This window comes from Corvus brachyrhynchos, unplaced genomic scaffold (genome assembly GCF_000691975.1).
Source record: "Corvus brachyrhynchos isolate BGI_N302 unplaced genomic scaffold, ASM69197v1 scaffold229, whole genome shotgun sequence".
Taxonomy (NCBI): Eukaryota; Metazoa; Chordata; class Aves; order Passeriformes; family Corvidae; genus Corvus; species Corvus brachyrhynchos.
In genome coordinates this window covers 878207-899310 of record NW_008240042.1, presented here as the reverse complement: position 1 = coordinate 899310, position 21104 = coordinate 878207, and the positions used below count along the sequence as shown (strand labels likewise).

The window sequence follows — 21104 nt, the reverse complement described above, 5'->3', positions numbered from 1 at the left end:
TCAACAACTGCCTTGTTTCACTCCAAACCTGGCTGCTGGCCCAGCTGATACCTGTTGGGATTTTACAGTTCCAACACTGACCTTAGAGCTGCCACAAATTTCACCATTCTCTCCTTCTCCCAGACCCAGCTGTAGTGCAGGAAGCTCCCAAGAGCTATGGATTTCCTAATTAGTCACCCTTTTGTTTGTCTGGACAGAAAGGAGCCAAACCAGCTCTTCCAACGCCTGACCTGCAACAGGGACTCCAGTGTTAATGAGTCCCTTGACTTAATGTCAACACTGAAACCGGTGCTCCACGGGGCAGGGCTGGGATTGCACTTTCCCCATCAAAAAGTACATCAGGATTGTGGGCTCCACCACTTCCCAATGCTTGTTCCTGGCACCTCCACTCTCCACCACACTGGGAAAATGAGCCAGGGAAAATGAGCCTGAAATACTGCATATAGTAAATGACCCAGCTGCACAGAGCAGCCTGGAGCTACTGTTAGTAGGAAATCTCTCCCCAAAAAGAGTGAGGTGAGACCCCACAGCCCGGAGCTGGCATGATTACCTCGGTCAGAGTGCTTTGGTGAGGTTCATCCATGACCTGCTCCCTGGCAGCAGAAGGACACCCAGGCTGCAGCTGTCAAGTGCCTGCATCCACGCTGAGCACAGTAACTGCCCCAAAACTGTTAAAGAGAAAGCATTTTTTGAGTGTGGAAAGATTTAAAATGTGGAAATGGCAGAGTGTGAAATACTTCAACCTATGAAAAGTGGACATTACCATCCCATATAACCCAGACATGGCTCAGCAAGGCCATGGAAATGGCTTCTGTAACTCCCTCCTTTTCCATTGCCCTTATCCAGCATGACTTAAATAATTCTTTTCTGTCTGCTTTCACTGTATTGGCACAGCCTGTTCTTCTACACACTGTCAGATTCTGCTGAATTCACACTCAACAATATAAAGCAAGAAAGAACAAACTAAGGCACACCATTTCATGCTGCACCGTCATGGATGGCCACACCCACATTCAGAAAGCAAAACTGTAACAAGTAATAGAAACTTACTCCTCCTGATGACACAGAAAAATGTTACTCACCACTCCCAACTTAAAAACGTTTATTCAGCTGCAAATGTGTCTTTCCAACAAATGCAAAACAGCTTTTTGGTGGTAAATAGCAGGTATTTATTTGAAATGAAAAAAAAATACTTCAGTACCTGAACTATTGCATTTAATAATGTATTGTTGTAATTGTGTTACTCTACCTTTTTGCATTGGAGACAAATATACAATGAACATTCAGATATCACAGATTGCACACTAGATAGTAAATCGTCAGGCCTTTTACGTAACCACCAAAAAACAGATATTGGATTCTGCAATATAGTACAAAATTCCACACTCCAGTCTTAGCCAGTTATCTTCAATTTACTCCTGATGCTGTACAAATAAATGGCCATTTAACTAGGGCTTACAAGTTAATAACAGGACAAAAAAAATATACATTGCACTGACACAAAAAGTCAGCTGTGTTAATAGTCATGCAACAAGTAACCAAACTTGCTGAAATTAAAAATACTTTCTAAAAACAGTTTTAACTGCATAAGTATTTTATACACAGTTCATTTACCGAAACAAAAGGAGTCTTTAAATGATACAAAGCAAATTAAGTTTCTACCAATTTTATACATAAGAAAGTGCAAAATAACTTCTCTAAAGTGTTTTGCTATTGAACTGATGAATGTTGGCTGGAGGCAGCCAACCCCCTCTCAAAAGCATGACATTACAGTTGCACACTACATACGAATGTTAGGAGTACATGGATAAGTTTACTACAAAGAACAAGGCAGGAGAAGACGTGAGGTACTTGCAGAGAATACAGTCTACTAATGTTAGTGTACATGAGTATATTTTTGCTCAACGGATTTTTACATGGAAAACAAAGCAAGTATTTGCATTAGAAGCTTGAATGAAATGGAAAAAAACCCCACTCCCACATGAACACCACAGTTGCCCACAGCACCAGCTGCCAGAGGAAATACGAGCAGGTGTGTTTGTCCCCCTTCGCCTCCAACAAGCAAAAACGTGTTTTTTTTGGGAACAGAATTAAGTCAGAGGGCTGTGGTGGTTTGCTTGCAGAATGTAAACTGGGCCTAGCCTGCACACTGCAGAATTTGTAAAGAATAAGGATTTCTTTAGTGCGCTGCCAAACGCTGCTGCAGGCGCGGAACAACACCTGTACAACGCGTCTCTGTGGCTGACAGCCCCCTGTCCCCATGGCCCCCCAGCAGGACCGTGTCCTGGCTTCGGTGTTGGATCACATCAGTGTTATTGTCGTAGCTTGGCTTTTATTAGGGTTTAATTGCGTGGCTGTACAAGTTGCAGTCCACAGAAAAGAAGGCTTCCTTAAATTTGGGGATGATTTGGAAATCTGGAGGCAAGGGGAGGAAAACTGTGGACTCAAAGGCATCTAAGAGTTGTTAAAATAGCCTTTTCTTCAAACAGAAAACATTAAGGCCACTAGCCTGTCTTCTGAACTATGCTGGTTTTGCATCATTTTGGGAAGGGTGAAGGCAACGTTAGAGAGAACAGCTGAACACAGAAATTCCAGTGCTCCGCACATGCTTACTGAGGACCTCTTCCTGTTTTTAGGGTCAAATCTGTCAGGCAGCCAGTAGTCAGTGTGGCTACTTGACCATCACTCTTTGGATCCAAAATTTGGGTCAGCTAAGCTCAACAAACCTGCATTTACTCAACAGTGTGCAAGGGCTCTAGAGAAGCCTTTCTGTTCATTTGGGGACCTAGTATACATACCAAAACAGGAATATATCTCATTTTACAGACCAGCACATACATAATAAACAAACAAGTATCAAAATACATATTTAACCTTCAGTGCATAAACATGTGATACCAGGGTAAATAGTAAGTGGTCAGAATTAACGAATTATTCACCGCTAAAAGCTCAAATCAAGAGAAGACAGGGGTGCCCCCGCAATGCCAGGGACCCTCTGGAAGGAGATCACCCCAACACAGAGGGCCTGGCATTTTTGATGGTGCAATTCCAATGACAATGCTGGTTTTGAGGATTTGCTGTGCCAGGGTCAGAGCCTGCCCAAGTCACTCCAAGTGAAGGATAATCTCATCCCTGTAAGTGACAACATTCACTCAAGTACTATCAGAGCCACCTGTCTTCTGTTGGTCTGGGTCATATCCTTACCTCTATTTAAAAGAATCCATTGTGAATATACCTAGCTCTAGATCAGTTTGTCACCCATTTACAAAATATATACACATATGTTAAAAAACAAAACCAAACCTGGCTGCTGCCCTCCCTCTCCCCCCTCACCCAAACAAAAACCCACTGGCAAGACCTCATGCAGAAATTAAGTCCATGGGCCTATCCAATGAACGTGCTCCAATCCCAGTGGATATCAGTGTCTCTACTTCATCCCACATGTAGTGCAAAATAAATGACAGAGTAGTAAAAAAATACTGCAATTAAATTCATATTGAAACTTAACAAACATAATGGAAATCTACTGCTGTCCTCAAGCTGATGGCATGTGCTGAAAGACAAAGAGAGCTCTGAGGAGCATTTCTGACATGACCAAGATCACCCTGCTTTAGAGCAATGCCTGTTGTTCCAAAAGTTTTTTTTGCAAAGAAGCTACGGGACAACAGCAGTTAAATTTTACGCACAAGGAATTAATTCTGTACCTATATGCAAAAGCCAATTGCTATTGACTAAAGAAGGTAAAAGCTGGTTCTTGCACTGCATGAATCAGCTGCTAATGAACAGTAAGTAATTAACAAAACTGCAGCTCTGACATATGTATAAAAGAGGCCATATTAAATATGAACAACACTGAGGTGGTAAATAGTTTGGTATAAAATGCAACACAAGTGTACAATTTAGTTCCTGGTTATCTTACAGCTAGAATAAAATACTCCAAGTTCCTATTCTCAAAAATGTTTTCTTTTGAAAAAATCCATGTAATTCTATGAATAGCCTCACTTAAGATACTGTGGGCAACTGAAAAAACAAACATGCACAGACTGGATTTTTAACAGAAATACACATAATGCCTTCGAGTTTTCTGTTTTTGTTTTTTTTTTTTTTTTAAACATTCGTGTTTAAATTGATAGATGAGATAAAGATGCCACGCAAAGTACAGTGGTTAATCTGAAGTCCCATGTAACAGGCAGTTAAGTTCATATTTAGATAAAAAGGCTGTTATACCTATTTACAATATACACAGTTGCTTGCGAAGAAGGCAGATTTACAACTATCTTCTAAAAAGCCTTGCCCTCCCCTCCCCCCGGTTAAGATGACTAACTCTACAAAAACAAGACAAGAAGGGGTGTTTAGGATAAATGAAGATTTTCTCGACAGCCACGTCAGCATGGGTTTAGGGGCTGCCAGCTCTCTTGGATTTGTGGTTATTTGTCTTCCTGGGCCTTGCTCTTCTCTTCATTTCGCTGTTCGCCTCGTCTGCCTTCTGTCAACACAAACCAATGCAATGATCCCTTTTTACTTTTAGTGCTTAGAATGCAGTATAAATGTAAGTGTAAACAGACAGTATTCCAATCCCTTCTGATGCTCTCACTGGTTCCTGGAGGGACAGTGGGGCCAGAGGAGGTTTGTCAGCCCCCATCAATTTCTGGGCCCCTCCTCTGAGCCCCGCTCATGCTGCAGGTTGTAGAAGCAGTTCTGGCACACCCTGACCGGTGATGAAATCTTCAGCCGTTTGATTTCTGACTGAAACCGGCTGCACCTGTGGAGAAAAAAAACCCACCACTGAACACAGGTCCCCTCCATTTCTATCCATTTTCTATTGAGCTGTGGGAATTACCATCACGACTTCAAACACCAGAAAACTGTCCTAACTTGCCTTGACATGGAGATGCAATGCAGTGTGGCAGAAGCAGAATTTAACTCAAATGATCAACACAGAGTCAGTGGAATGAGACTGTGTGACAGACAGCTCAAAAATAGCTGTTGTCACCAGTTTAGATGCTGAGAGATGAAGCTAAAAATATCATCTCTGACCCAGTAGATCAGAGAGGACACTTGCACTTCAGTTTGTGGGTAAGGGCAGCTCACACACATCCTCTATGTGATACATGTTCCTGTCTGAGGCTGCCTGCTAGTGGCCCCTAAATCAGCATCCTCACAGTCCTGCACATAGTTTAAGCAGCCTCAGTCTTTCAGCAGAGTTCTGTGGTATTTCAGAGCTTTACCCCACCTAAAATTCTGTATGGAAAAGAGCCCAAGGGAGGCTGTTGGCTGCTTACTTCTGGCAGAAGAGCTGTCCACAGTTCCTGCAGTGGTGCCGCCTCTCGGTGAGCGAGAAGCGCACGGTGCAGCCTGAGCAGCTGTCGCCACCCTCATCCTTCACCCAGTGGTCGGCTGCGGACCGGCCCGGCTGATCGCTCACCGACCAGCTGAACACCCTGCCCCGGCCATCCCCAATCAGGATCCTGCTGTGATCCCTGCAAGGAAAAGCAAAAGCACTCCTGCAACAGCTCTGGCACGGTAACACACAGGCATCAACGACCCATTTTACACACCAGAGAACGTAAAATGGTAAAGTACTGGCATGGTAACTAACGCCCCAATTACCCTGCTCTGACTGAGAAACGGAGCTGCAACACTCTGTGTAACACAAAGCAGCTGAACAGATCTCCCCTTCAGTGTTTTTATCTCAGTCCTTGAAGAAGGCTGCCCCAAACAGAAGCACCACAAAACAGTGTTGTGAACAATGGTACCACTGCCTGCTGGCAACACCCAAAACTGCTTGAAGGCCTCATGTGCGAGCTACTCACTTGGAGATGCCGAGCGCAGTGATTTCTGCTGGGTGTGCGTTGTCTTTGCGATCAAATGCCGTGTGCATAGTTAGTTTGCTTCTGAACACCAGCTGACGCTCCCATCTGTATCCTACAAAGGAGTGGGACGTGGGAGAGGATAAAGCAAATCTGCTCCTTCTCATTTTTATTCCCTCCTCCCCCAAAATACTCGTAACTGCAACTTCGTAGTAAGAAAAAAATCTCCCTCAGACATTCAAGTTTTTCTCTTTTTCTAGAACATTTCACTCAGGCATAAAACTGAGGGTTGTGCAGAGTTTCTTTTACCTGGTTTGAGCTTGCTGTAGTGCCGTGCCTCAGCATAGCTGGGGTGGGGGTGGTTAACCTGAGCATGGGGATGCATTTTTGCTTGTCCCTCTGAATAATTCACAAAGATAAATCCATCTTTCTCATCCAAGCTGAGCTGGTCTGACCAACGCCTGGAGTCATCGGAGCCGCTGTCTGCTGACCATGCTGCCGCTGCTCTGGCTGACGATGACCGAGGCCTGTGGCTGGTGCTGCTTGGTTGGCTCTGGCTCTCCTGCAGTTTTGTGTCCTGGCCTATGCATGGATCATCTGCCTCGGAGTCACTGCTGTCCTCCTCGTGGGCTTCCTGCCCTGGATTGGCATAACAGGGGAAAGGCGCTGTTAGTGAGCCTGGCTATGGCCTGAGCTTTCTCCTTACTCTGCTGCTGCACTGCCTGCAACCCAACGGGTACCGACACTGCGTGAGAGGGGGACACTGCATGCAGGCATCTCAGAGCCTTTTCAGAGATTCAGCTCCTGTCAGGAATCACATGATCCATATTTTTTGCACTTTTATAAACATTTTTTTCTGTTGCCAGAGAACAACACTCCTTAGGTGAAGCTATTTCCTACAATAGTCCCTCTGAGGGAGGCTATGATAGACAAAAGGAGCAAAAACTTCAGAAACACTCAAGTTAGCAAAACCTTTCAGCAAAACTTACACAAGTAAGCACAGTCAGCTATGCTGAAACTCTGACTGAAAAATATGATGCAGACTTGTTAATAACAGGACTTGTTAACACAAAAAAGCAATTACCAAAGACATACTCCAAGTGACCCTGAAAAAACCCGAAAGCTGTATTGATATAATAATTACTAATGAGTATCATGAGATTCAGATCCAAATCCAGCTTGTATCTTCAATATGAAGACGGCAAGAGGAAGATGAGATGGCTAAAAGAAACCATCCTGAAGCACAGACCAAAATCTTCCAACACGGGCAGATGATATCATTGCTTGTCTTGTACAGACTGTACCATCAGTCAATTTTTTAAATTCTGCTCTTATGCTATAATTCCATTTCATACTAAAAAATATCTAGCTTTTGGACAATCGACTGGGTTCACCAAGAAGAGAAACAAATACACAGAGAAAAGTTCCACCTTCACAGATAAAAAAGCTAGGATATGCAACATTTTTTCTTATTTGTAGCAAAATGAAACTACCTTAAGCAAGGTGGAGAACAAAGAACTCAGATGCTCTGTTTATTGTGCCCACTGGATGTCTACTGCCTTGAGACAAAATCTCCGTCACCAATTCTGCTCTGTATAACCACAGGACTTCACCTACCTATAGCAAAGATCAGATGCAACAGGCAAGTACCAAACACTTGTCAGGAGACATACCTATTTGTGCTTCCTGACAGTCCTCTTGCATTTCCAGCATCTCCACAGGCTCCAGAGCTGGTGTTTCTGGCACTTGCAAAAACTCCATCCGCCAGAACTGGAGGGACAGGGGATAAGCAAAGTGGCACTTACTGAACTCTTGGCCTTTTTCTGAGCTATTTGTAGAGTTAAAATGGCTTAGTAGAACTGTGTATTTGCACTGGTAGCATGTAAGGCAGGTCATATCTCCATACTAAACCCTGGTTTTGGGGACTAGAAACTACAAAAGGACATCTATGTTCATGCCTGAATCCACTCCACACAGCCGTACTGACCAGCAGATTCTGGTTAAGGCTGCACACAAAAGTACTGAAAATTGGGTTAGACTTGTAGTTTTCAGAGATGGCAGTAAGTTTCTCTTTTCTTTCTAGGCAGCAAAATGAATTGTCTCAAGGTGTGTGAAACAAAAATGGTGAACCAAAACAACAGTCTCCAGGCATGAAAGCTGGAGACCAAAACAAAGCAGGAAGGAAAATGTTTGCTCTGCTGACTATTGCTGGTCACCACATCCCAATGGGGGATTCCAAAAGGAGAAAGAACTGTTCAGGTGAAACACCCAAGTACTGCTTTTGGTCCTGGCCAAGACACTGTGTTGGAAAGGCATGACTTCTCTCAAGCAGACTACTACTACTACCAAGGCATAAACTTAATTTTCCAGGCAGTGATTGTTGGTACTTACCCGGACAACTCCGTCCGAATGCCCCGTTACGATGACGTTCTGGGTGTCCCACTCATTCATCTCTGACACAAAACAGCACATGATCTGCTGGCTTCGGCCAGTGAAGGTGTTTACACTTGCAGTAGGGCTGCCATTAATGCTCCACACATGGATGTAAGTGCCAGCACATGATACAATGTCTCCCTGCAAAGACAAAGAACACCTCCAGATTTCAATACAAAGTTGCAGGTATTCTTCAGCAAAAATAAAAGCCAGGTTCACTTTTAAGCCAAGTTCCAAGGCTGGCACTTTTCAGCAAGTTCTATTCAAGGCGAGCCTGGCCAGCTACAGAAACCTTTAGGATTATATGCATTTTTTTAAAAAAATCTGTACCTAGAAAACCAGACTTAGTAGGAACCTATTTGGGCTATTTACAGCATAGAATGAATTGACCAATTTCTCCACTTTTCATAGCATAATAATCCAACAGCATATTTTCAGTACTTTCCCTTTTCAGTTTCCAAAGACTGCTTACGTTGACTCTGCTCTTTTCCACAAACATGTACCACCTTAAATTTCATTTGCTTGCTTATTGGGAACAGTCCAAACTAGTGGAGAGGTGAAACAGGAGCTGCAGTCTAAAGCACTGGCAGCACTACAACCAGACTATCAGCAGCTAATAAACTGTGCCACTTGCTACCCCCTCCTTGCATTGCAGCCCTCTTTTGTCTTGATTGCAACCACTGCGTCTGCTCCAGCTGCAACAGGGTCCATCCAGCCCTGACGGCCACGCATGGGAGCTGGATAAATGGTGACTTGTAACTCACAGGACCACCAAGGACAGAAGCTTTTAGGATATGTCTGTTTCCACCAAACTGGCACTGCAGCTTCACCCAAGGTATCTCCTGTTTCCTTCAAATTCAGCTTAAGATAAGAGAAACCAACCAAGGTCATGTATCAAAAGCTTTTCTTAGCTCCTGTGGCAGGTTTGGCAGCTCCCTTGCAATGTCACACTAGCTATACTACTTCCAGCACTGTTAATAACCTCTTCTAAGCTCAAGCCACTCTGCACAGAACACACCCGCATATGGCTCTGGACAATTGACACAAATTATTCCCTAAACCAGTTGTAATCAGTTTTCAGATGAGTTATATAAGTTCTGCCAAATTAACAGGAGAGCCTAGCTTGTTTTCCTTTGGTTTAATGATTTCCAACTCTTGCTACTGTTCCCACTGCACCCTGGTGGATGGAGTGTGGCTCTCACCGTTAGCTCATTTATACAGAGTGCTGAAATTGGAGCCCTGTGCCCTCGGAGCTGTGTCAGGAAGGAGAGCTTATTCAGATCCCAGATGATGCAGGTGCGATCCCGGGATCCACTCACAATTATGTGATACGCCAGCGATGCCGTTAAGCACGTGACAGTGTCAGTGTGACCCAGCAGTGCCTGCAAAACACAAGTCAGGAGCAAAAGCTGAAACCAGGAGAGAACACAAAAACTGCACATTAAACCCTCTTACCTGAAAGATTCAGGTAATACAACCAGAATATCCTATCAGAAGATGCAGCTGCCTTAGAAATTTTCAGTTGATAACTATTTCCATAATTCAAAATGGTAAAAGTAATAACTTTTTCCATTTAGAAGAAACTCTGACAAAACAAAATTTTAAGGGTCTAATGTTACAGACCCTTCCACTGAAGAAAACCCCATTCTGGATCAGTAGCCTGTTTATAAGGTCAGAACGTGTTCCAGGCTGCACCTGAAATTATATTCTGAAAATAGAAGTTAATGACTCCTATAGAAACTGCTGCTGACTACGAGAAGATAAAAGAGACAAGAAAGAGCTGCAACCAAAAAGGCAAAGTCAATTGGAAGGAGGAGAAAATTACAAGCGCCTACTCATCCTAGGCCCTACTTTAACATTTTAGGCTTAATCTAACCATTGGAAAAAGAGTCTGGAATACAGGCAAATTACTGCAGTTTATGCAGTTAAAAATCACTAGCTGAATACAGTAAATGGCCTTAAAATATGCTGCCCCAAAACTTAAGATATAGTGTTTTATCTTGTACAGTTTTTAAGTAAAACACTTTGGGAAACAGAGCTTTAGACAGCTGACTACTGCGCAAGGGAAGTTATTAAATAATTCTCTAAATTTCCTTTCATAAATCTGAGGGGAAGATTTCCTCTAAAAAAAAGAGTACTGCTATTAAGATGCTAACGGAACAGTAACACAAACTATAACAGTGATACACAGCTGCTAGAATATTTTGACTTAGCTGGGGTTGGGTTTTTTGGTTGCATTTGTGGGGTTTGTTTTTTCTTTAGTAAACACACAAAACTTACTTTGCACTTAGCTGCAGCTGACTTTAAAGCATGGGTGCTTGTTTTAGATTAAAAGTTGCTGTAATTAAACTAATTAACTTTTTTGTTTAAAAAGACTAAAATGAACCTTTAAGGCAGCCTCCTTTCGCTGCCCTTCTGACACAGTTTTTAGATGGGGGGGTTACACATAACACTACAAGAAAGCAGATCATTTCACAAAACACACCTGCATAATTTTGTTAACATCACTACCAAATTCCCTTTCTCTCCAGAAGGCTCCTGGCAATCCACTATTCTTAAAAAGAATGCAATTTTAAAGATGCATTTTGCCCACTTTCAATGCAGGTCAGTATCTCAACTACTCCATTCTCCAGAGATCTGCTAGACTTGGTTTCAAAGCTGAGCAACACTCATTACATAATTACTTTGATCATATAACAATTATTTATATGAAAGGCAGTTTTATTGTATTTTACCTGTTTCAGTGTGAGGGCTTTAGCTTTTTCTTTGGAGACACCCATTTCCCACACACACACTGCTGTGCTTGTTCCTCCAGTGATAACTAGTTTGGGGTTGGGGCAAATGGCACACAGAATCTGACCCCATTCGGACAAGCATTCATAAACAATCACCGCCTAAAAATACAGAAAACAAAGAATTACTTGCAGCACTAGTACTCTGTAGGATAAAAATAAAAACCTGGTTGCCACCTTGCATTCATTAAGTCACTAAGACCTGGTAAAAAAATTATTATTAGTTAATGTTATTCTGCCAGCATTCTGATGAAGAGTACCCGAGAGGGAGCAATAAAACTTATGCAGCACAGGATTATTTCATTCACATACGAAATAAATTTCCATTGTCATATTTTTTTCACTATTGAGTACTAATTGCTGAAACAAATTGCAGATTACAAACCTTGTCTGACTCATAGGTCCCCAGTCTGCAGCTGAGGTCTGCATAGCCCCAAGCAAACGTTTTATTCCATGTGGGTGGGATGAGAACCTTGTTCTGTTCTACTGCCAGAATGCCTTTATCAGTACACACAATCTGCCCCACAGGCTCCTTGAGCTCTGAAAAAGAAGATGGGGTTATGTTTTATTGCTGGGAGAGACAAATACTGTCTAATCCCTTGAAAAACCTGCTGCTCTGCCAAAGCAAGGTCTCTGTAGTAGCTATTTATATATTCTTTGCTTCAGCTGCAGTGATGGCAACTTTTGCTCCATTCCTAACAAATGCAGAGCCAAATACAGAATAGTGCTTTCTAATTTCCTGACTTAGTCTTCTCTCTAAGCCCTGCTATGCACCATGTAATAGAACAGCCTTCTCTCTTTACAGCAGGAAGCCACAGATTCCTTTACTCAGCTAGGAAAGAAATCCCTCTATAGCATTTACCTGCCTCGCAGACAATTATGTTTTGTTCAGTCTAATGTCAGATATGAAGTTAAAAACCACGTTCTTTTGTCTCAGTGCAGCTACCAACACCACCCTTTCCTGCCAACATTCCTCAGTATTTCTTGTCACTGTGATAAATTATCCTTTTGCCGTGAAAATCACAAAAATTGAGGCTATCACAGGCTGAGAAGCAACATACCCTGAATGTTGTTTGTTAAATTCAAACTTATAAAGAGGTGCTTGGGCTCCAATTTTATCCCTCTATTTTAAAATGTTATTTTAAACTGGTGCAGCTATGGTGTTTCCCAAGTACCTTTAAGGTAGCTAAGAACATAATCTTACAGCATTAGGATATTTTGAATTTGTCTTTCTCACAAAACTGTGGGCAGTGTAAGAAAATTAGAGCTTAACAAAAGATAGAAAAGTACTGTCTTGCTGAAACTCTGAATGCTTGGGCAAAGAAACAGCAGTAACTACTGTGGGTTTAAAGTTTACCCTTCACTGGAGCAAGAGATGGCCGCAGGTTGTCCAAATGATGGAAAAAGATCTTGTCACTTGTGGAACCAGGGGGCACAGAGGTTCCCACAGCCTCTCCATTCAGACGGCTTCTAACACGCTTTGGTGGGTGGGGCTTTTTGAAGAGCTGGAATTCATCAAGAAACTAATGATCAACAAAAGTCACAGGTTTACAAGGGCACAAGCTTAAAAAGATCATAAATACATCCAATATACCTTCTAAAAATCCTGCAGGTCAGTAAATGTTACCTTACTGCTCTCAGTATTCACTAATAACTCATGGTGAACATTTCAAAAAACTTCAACAAACAGTATGAAAACCAACAGGGAGCAAAGTTGCTCTGCCCTCTCAGGCTGTGGCATCTCAGGACCCTCATGGAGTCTGTGAGAGCCCTCTTCCAAGCACAGCACCAGCTCTGCAATGTTTTACATCACAAGTTTTTAAAATACAAACCCAAACTGCCAGCCACATTACCAGTGCAAGAGATGGGATAAAGAAGATGCATGTTACATCATGCAGGATAGGAGTGAAGAAATGCACAGCAGCTGTGTGTCACTGAGAGAGCCTGCCCTGGATCCCCCATGGAAAGTCACAGAGGGGGACAGCAGAACTCTACAGTTACATAAAAATGTGCTCCAAGAGCGCTTACCACCAACAGGGCCTTAAGGAAGTTTAGAGTTTCCCAAGTTTATTGCAGTCTATTTCCTCTAGCAAAGCATCATGCAATTCCTGGTAGATCTCACAGGTTTGTACCTAACAGGCATCTGAAGATTCAGGCAGAGCTCTGGACTCAGCTGCAGCGCTCTTCTATTTCCCTGGCCTCTGCCCCAGTCCCCATCCGTCCATCTGGCTTTACCTGGGCCATGTCTGATTATCATTACAATCCCGAGATTGGTTATTACATAAGAGGAGAAAACCCTACAGCCACTACATAATTAGATTATTGAGAGAGAGCAAGGAAGGGGAAGGAGAAAAGCCACAGAACACAGATGAGCAGTTCTTAGCCTTCTTTCCAAGCAACGAGAGACAGACAGCTCCAAGTGGGTTGCCACAGGAAACATCCTGTGGCTTTCCTGAAACATTATGTGCTGAGAGCTGAGTTTTGAGTTTCCAACACATGGCTTGAGCTCCCAGTGGATTGCTGAAGGTATCTGTGGCTTCCACCAAATCTAGGATTGGAAATATTCACCAATGACATTTAAGATTTTCACTGGATCACAAAAAGGCTCTAAAGAAGCGCCCAATAAGAAAAACCAAACCAAAACAACCAACACTGAGACTCCCCCAAATGTGAACCCCCCAGATTTAATATTACATTGAATTATTTAATGTAATCTCTTGAAGAGAATACAAACTTTAAAGCTGCACCAAAACCAGGTCTTCATAGCTCCTTAACTACAGCTGTCCTACAAGAGTGAATCACCCAAGAGACTGGGGTAAAAAAAAGGAGCAGAAGTTATTATAGAAATTATTTTATTACAGGGTAACTTCAAATACCTTAGCACTAGGCATTACTTTGAAGTTGCACTTTCACTCCTCCCATATGACTTTGTAGCAGGAACATACTTCCCTTTTTTTATGCTGATTTTTAGAGTTGAGCCATAATTCATTGTGCCTTTATTTTAAGGATGTAAAGGGGAAAAAAAGACATTTCTAATCTCACAAGCAAAGCCCAAAGTCAATCTTCGTGTAATTTATGATGGAAACATAGATGATTTCATATCACTAGAAGAATATTTATGGATAAACACTCCCAAGAAGTTTCACTCCTATAACACCTTCCTATTTTATATTAACACATTTCAATTTGAGTGTTAACTGGAAAGTAAGAATTCTACTAAGGGTATACCTGCTTTGGTATCTGTCCAAAGTTATTAATGAATCCTATGGTAGCTGTCTCTTTTAATGGATCATTGATGTTATATATGTCCACTTGTCCCTCATAGAAGAGATGGTGAAAGACATTTACAGCTTCTACTGCAGCAGGACCTTGCTGTTTATAGCCAAAGATCAAGTCAATCCACTCATGCAGGTGAGCACTCACAAAGTCACATTCCAGAGCCTGAAATTCAAAAGGCATGCATTAAAACTAGACAAACTGCTCATTGGTTGAGCTTACTACACCTGCCACGAGGAAGAATGCAGAACATATTTTGACATATTTTTGTTATGTTTTGATGAAGCTTTTCATTGAAGCAAGTCTTGCCTCAATGTACTCTGTAGCCGAAAAGGAAGGGGAGGAAACACTACAGACCTTGGCAACAATCAGGCACCAACCCTGAACTCACAGACTGGCCTGTGACTGCACAAACTGAGCTTAGATTAATGTGCAATGGAAAGTCCCAACATTTACTACCGTCATCATTAAAATTCAAATTACCTCCCGGTGGACTCTGATAAACTCACGAGGATCTCCTTTTGCCCATGGAGGGAGTATTACATCACCAAGTTTAGTGCCATTTTGTTTGCAACCTAATAAAAAACAAAAAAGAAGGAAAAACTGGGAGAGAAGCACTGAAACTGAACTGCAACAGCAAAGGCGAAAAAGAAGTGAAAATAAAAAGGAAAAAATAATCAAATTCTAGTATCTTGTCTCTATAAGAAGCCACTTCAGTCTTTTCTTTAAAATAATATGTTGGTTCTAAATGTCAGGCAATAAAACATGAAAAAATTCTGCCTCAGTTGTTCATATAAGATTGCTTTCAGGAGAAAGAATCCAAATATTCCTTACTGAGGCTTCTCAGGAGGATGATAGCATGGTATCATAGAATGAAAATTGTTGTTTTACTCCTGAGAATAGCCTGTACTCCTGTGATGTGCAGCCAAATACTCACTTCAGATCTAACTGGTATCCCCCACAAGCTCCATGCCCAAGGATACTGGTGATTCCCCTGGTGTGCCCATGGCCTGAGCACATTCGTCTGTCCTGGACAGCCCCCTTCTCACTCTGAACATTAAACAGTGGCGTGTTGTGATTACCAAAAATATATTTGGTGAAACTCCTCTGTTATATTCTTGTTCTGTCACTTGTTGCCAAGAGACAATTCCACACTTCCTGTGAACTCAGAGGAATACCAACAAACTTCCCAGTTTACAGGAGCACACAAAAAATAAGTGCAATGCTCCAACAGAAAAATTGCTTTCATCACCAGACTTCAAATCTTCCTTTCTTTTCACCTGGGAGGAAGGGGAGCAGGACTGCCACAAATTATCGCAATCCAAAGTACCGCAGTGTTTGGCAATTGTTCCTAAAAAAACCCTTTTCTACCGTTGTTCCAAATGCTCAGTGAAGAATTTCTGGACTCCAATGGTTACAGTCTAAAATTACCAGATACACAGATAAGCAGACAAGAGCTCAACATTTTTTCAGTAATACCCATATTCTTCTGTGTAAAATACACCTGGGAGAGGTTTTGTAGGGTGTTCTTTGGGTTTTGCTTTTCTTTTTTTGTAAGGTTGTGCTAAGTCATTAAACCTATGACTTGATTAATCTTTATTATTGTTATTAGATTCACAGCACAGAGCCCAGAATGTAAGAGCTTAGTGTCACTACTAACAGTGACATATAATAAGTAACATGAATCTCCTACACACAACAGGTCTCCTACATGACTCCTGTTGAATAATCACTGTCACAAAAGCTGTGACAATTCAAAAAACCTTCAGGAATACTTTCAAATGAAGTTCTGAAAGTGAAGATTGTAAAATAGATTTTGCAAAGCTTAAGCAAATAAGCATCAAAGACGGCAAACACCATCATGGAATAGGTTACATGGAGAAAAATGCAAAGCAGAGAAACTCCAAGTAAAATACGGTTATCTGTGCCTTTTGAACTCGTAAAAAACCAAAAATTGACAAAAATACACCACTCCAACAAAAATCCTTCAGGAACTAGTCCTGCAATTCACAGAAGACACTTTGTATTAGCTGCTTAAAATGAACACCCACTGCTTGAGAAAATATCTCATGTCTGTCTGGCTCTGTTCTCCCACCCACAGTGCTGCTATCAAGCTCTTATTGCCTACCTAGGTCAAAATTGTTGGAATTGAGCAGGAACTCGGGGAGGTAGAAGAACTCTGGGATGAGCTCCTTCACATCTGCCATGTTGTGCTTGGAGGCGGAGTACCAGGCCTCGCGCACACTGTGGAACATGCGGTCAGCCAGGTCGAAGTGACCACCCTGCCAGGCAGAGAGAGGAGCACAGGTCAGTGTCACGGCATCCTTCAGCACAGCAGACTTTGCCAGGAAGGCAAATCAGAACATCCTCTGCCTAATGAAGACACTAGAACATAGCACATTTCTTCCTCTAACACAGTGGATCTAATCAGCTGCATTACTTTAAGGTACATAACAGAAAACATAGATACAGATACACAGAATTTTAAGAAAAGAGTAATCTGTTGGATTTCAAGTTTGGTCTCTTTCAGAGAAACAGTAAAGTATTTTTCACAATAAAGCTTGCTTTGGTTTTTGTCTGCTGTACTTTGTTCTGCATACGTTTAGAAGAATGTTCAAACTACAAGGGAAAAAAAAAAGCTGAATTCCATCACATCTTTTAAAAAGACACATCAAAAACCTGCCAGGCAATAAGAACAATGCAAAAGGTATTTATTCTATGATATTTGATGAAAACAAAGCTGACTGATCATATTTCTCAGTGATGTCTGAAATACACAGCAGGTAAGAAACATAAAGTGAGGTGATGCAATTTTTACCTGCAACCGTAAGAAAATCTGAGTAAAAGGCTCCATCCGGACAAGATAAGAAGCCACGATCATGGCTGAGGAATAGTGGGTCCCATAGTGATAAGCTGGGGTTTCCCCTGCAGGTTAAAAATCATAAACATAGGAGAAATAAAGTAGTTAGGTGACAGAATCAGTACTAACAGAAAAAAAATTAACACTGTATTTTAATTACTCTGTGGCCTTAGACACACTCAAAATTGGAATTTGTAATTTTCATTTTCAGAAGTCTGAAAGCTTTATGTTTTGTCACTTGAGTTTTGGCTGTAGTGCAGTAGCCCTAATTCAATAGGGTTCTGCAGAGCAATACTAAATAGTTACTCAATTTTTATTTTAACTAATTGAAATGTTGCAGTGCAGCTATGATGATTTCTGCTGAAGAGACATTTAAGAAAAGATTTTTTTAAATTTTTGGTCTTATTTTTAACTGTGGATTTAAAGTCTTGGGCAGAAATACGTATCAGGACTGTTGCCTACAGATTTTGAAAGCTTTTATTTTCTTAATTTCCCGGCAAAAAGTCTGCATAAGCACACTTGGAAAATACTGATCCATTTCTAGAAATGAATGTCTTTTCCACCTACTGTTGTTTGACACAGAACAGCACTGCAGTAGTTAAACAGGCCTCTGTCTTCGATAAAAGCACACAAGAAAACTTGTCTTGCCAAACACAAAAGTTTTATTTTCAATATAAAAGGAAGCTCTAAAATCATGAACAGGTAACTTAATTGCATCTCATTCTGAGGCTTTTTTAGCTACAAAGCTGCTGTTTCCTTAGCCAGAAAACACGCATTAAGATTAGAAATGAAAAAACTAGGATAGTGCTAAAGCAGAAGCATTTGCATTCTTGGTACTACCTATTTTCATGCAGCTGTGTTCAAACTGTATTTGTAGACACAGCTGGTTGTGTGCTTCACATGCCTGCCCATTCCAGTCTTTAGACAATGTTAAACTCATCTAAATGTGCAACTGTTCTGTCTTCGTTTTTACATATAAACAAAGCTGTCATATGGATTTAAAATAAACAACACAGAAAGAAAGCCAGTGTCCCTTTGTTCTAATTTAGTCTTTGTTGGACAGTCACCAAAAAACAAGGCAGAGTTCTGCACATCTCTACCCAGAGCTCTTTACTCATACTATAAAAAAATCCATGAGTCCCTCCCATGATGACAGGAACATGCTCCTCTGCTCTTTCTGAAGGATGGATTATTACTTACCATTGGGATCTTCCCAGTCCTTGTATCGTTTCTTGTACTGGGCTAACCTGTCCTCTGTTTGAGCTCCCATGGGCTTGGCCAGGTTTCTGAATGTTTTGGGATTCGTAAGATCCAGTTCCTTTAAAAATAAAACAGGCAGTAAATTATAAAAACAAACCAAATCCTTTCAACACTGCTGATTACCATAGTTAACACCACCTACCTCCTAAGGTTGTTATCCCTGCTTTCTATACACACAGTAGGTGCAATGCTGAATATGCTTAAAACAGTCCTTCGGTCTGATCCAAGGCAGTATGTTTTATTTTAAATCACATCTGAGTTTTGGATAACTTTTGCTCTGTTCCTCTCATCCTGTCCCCAGTTCCCCCCAGTTTTTTCATGAATACTTGACAAGCACCCTTAACAATATTTTATGTAATGGTCTGGTTGGTGGCAATGGCTGTCCCCAAAAGCATTAATAGGATGTTTCACCTTTTCCAAAAGCAAATTCTTTCACTATAGGGCCAGATTTCATAGCAGCCCCTACCACAGTCTTCTGGACAAGGATGCTTTCTCTGTGGGCTTAGCATACTTCAGGATACTCAGTTTAAAGCTAATGCAGACATTTACAGGAACTGCTGCAAGGTAGAGGGGCAAATGTCTCTTTCTGGATCCCAGCCCTCGCCTGTGCACAGACCAATAACATCTGTAAAATCAGTCCAGCCAAGATTCTCTAATACCCTCCCTGCTGAGATGTGGGAGGAACGAAATAGGAACCTCCAACCTATAAAAGATTGCTGACAAGACGTTTTATTTACCTCAGAGTCATAGTCTGCAAGGATCCAGGGAAAGACAGGGTACTGCATGAGGTCGTTATAGGATCTGCCAGCCAGAGTGTTTAAGTGCATCAGGTACTGGAAGTTACTGATTTCTCCTCTCTTAATGAAAACAGATAAGCACAGTAAAGTTTTCACTTTACAACAATCAAATGTCAACCTACCAGACTTTCAGTGTTCAGCTTCCCCAAACACAGAAACTTACTTCAATATTACAATGCTCATTCTACTTTTACTACAGCCCTCCCCCTGCATTTTCAACAATAGAACCATTTCCTATTTGATGGTATCATGAAATACCACAAATTAAATGCTGAGATACACTTTCTGTAACAGTATGTTCCCCATTAGAATAAGAGGATGCAACTTATGATCATTTATGTATCACTACAAAATGTGGAATTTAATACAAAAAATACTGCAAAATTGTCATACTTACTTCCCATCTTTGAGTAACAGATTTTTCTCCCACTAAAGTGCTAAGCAAGCCAGACCTAGTGGGAAGAAGAAAGTGCATTTTTTGACTTTGCAGTAAGAGCTGGGTTACATCTTCACAAGACAACCCAAAATTTCAAGATTAAAAGTTGTAAATTGCAACAACTAGAAAAAATGTCTCTGTTCCTTTTTGTTTTAGCAGTACTTTTTTTTAAATTCTAAACACACACTGTAAAAATGATGCATGTTAATTATGCAATTCAGTGCAAGTGGCGGCTGATGAGCAAAATATTTTTAACAACTTGGATAAATGTGATGGCTTCAGCACTCCAATTCCTTTCAGAACGTATCTGTATACTGATAATGTTAATTCTGATACTCTCTAGATAATCCTGACATTAATGCAAGCATCATTTATTGAAAACTGATGAGCTACAGAGGTGAGGAACAGAATCACCTACCCTTGCTCTACGCTGGTGTTTGGTCTCTGCCCAGACACCGACTCCGAGCTGTCGGTCAGAGATGGCACCACAGCCAAAAACCTGCAGCAGCAGTTAAAAGATTATGATTAGTGTTTCTGTCCTCGGGATGTCATCTCCTGAGAAGCAGCATGCATCTAGTACAATTACAGGCTTCCTTTTGAGCAGCTCCGCATCTCCAACAAAATCACAGGAGCCTACTCTCACTGAAGGCATGTAGTGCCTTCTAGTGGCTCTTTCCTGCAGCAGTAAGGCACTAGCAGGCACCAAAAAAGCCTCCACGCAGGTATTTGCAAACATTCATGTTCAACATTCTAACTTATTTTACAGTACCTTTGATAAACTTTGTTTCTAACTCCTTTCTGGAAAGCTAGAAGATAGTTCCGTCCATCTCCTGAGAAAACTTCAATTGCAATTGGCTGAAAACAAAGAGGACAGACCCATGTCAACACTAAGTCACCTCTGAAGGTCAGGCACAAACCAGTTTAGTCATGCTACATGCAGCACCAAATTAAGGTGAACCAGACTTTGCTTAGTGCAGCCAAATGTTTTATTTTTGGACCACTGACACTAACACACCCAATAAACTAAACCAGGGTAAATTCCAACAAGGATGCCCAACCTAAATGCTTCAATTTCAGTCAACAGCTTCACCTTCGAAATACTCATCAGTTATGTATTGATTTTAATTTTCAAAAATGACATTGTCAAAACACTCCAAGTTTTCCTCCCCCTATCCAAATATGGTGTCCAAGTTACCTGCAAAAGGTATCTCCGTTTATGCACTTCCTTGATATCTTCATATGCGAAAATGCTGCAAGTTCTCTTAAGTTGACTTGGACCTTGCCTTGCTCCCCTAGGTATGATTGGCTCATGCATCCTGTAAATGAATATAAACAGGCAAGAGAGAAGTGATTAAAAAAAAAGAGAAATTAAAAGAATTAACCTATTAATTCATGTTGAGAGTCCAGTTACAGAAATAACTGATTTTCACAACATACCAT

The 21104-nt window shown here is 41.3% G+C and overlaps 1 protein-coding gene across 8 annotated transcripts in view; it reads right to left on the bottom strand.

Annotated features, from left to right (window-relative positions):
- Nucleotides 1-1085: 1085 nt before the first annotated feature.
- WDFY3 (WD repeat and FYVE domain containing 3) overlaps nucleotides 1086-21104 on the bottom strand; it is a 122151-nt gene continuing 102132 nt past the window's right edge. For all 8 annotated transcript variants that reach the window (XM_017744150.1, XM_017744154.1, XM_017744152.1 and 5 more), the window contains 20 exons: nucleotides 20860-20980; nucleotides 20434-20519; nucleotides 20083-20163; nucleotides 19626-19680; nucleotides 19169-19288; nucleotides 18372-18489; nucleotides 17130-17236; nucleotides 16440-16593; nucleotides 14795-14886; nucleotides 14264-14476; nucleotides 12393-12540; nucleotides 11421-11575; nucleotides 10979-11137; nucleotides 9446-9625; nucleotides 8202-8384; nucleotides 7484-7580; nucleotides 6120-6449; nucleotides 5814-5925; nucleotides 5283-5480; nucleotides 1086-4762 (listed from right to left, as the gene is read on the bottom strand). In XM_017744150.1, the coding sequence (XP_017599639.1) occupies nucleotides 4642-4762; nucleotides 5283-5480; nucleotides 5814-5925; nucleotides 6120-6449; nucleotides 7484-7580; nucleotides 8202-8384; nucleotides 9446-9625; nucleotides 10979-11137; nucleotides 11421-11575; nucleotides 12393-12540; nucleotides 14264-14476; nucleotides 14795-14886; nucleotides 16440-16593; nucleotides 17130-17236; nucleotides 18372-18489; nucleotides 19169-19288; nucleotides 19626-19680; nucleotides 20083-20163; nucleotides 20434-20519; nucleotides 20860-20980 (2830 nt within the window). In that variant the 3' untranslated portion in view covers nucleotides 1086-4641. The remainder of the gene's footprint in view (nucleotides 4763-5282; nucleotides 5481-5813; nucleotides 5926-6119; nucleotides 6450-7483; nucleotides 7581-8201; nucleotides 8385-9445; nucleotides 9626-10978; nucleotides 11138-11420; nucleotides 11576-12392; nucleotides 12541-14263; nucleotides 14477-14794; nucleotides 14887-16439; nucleotides 16594-17129; nucleotides 17237-18371; nucleotides 18490-19168; nucleotides 19289-19625; nucleotides 19681-20082; nucleotides 20164-20433; nucleotides 20520-20859; nucleotides 20981-21104) is intronic.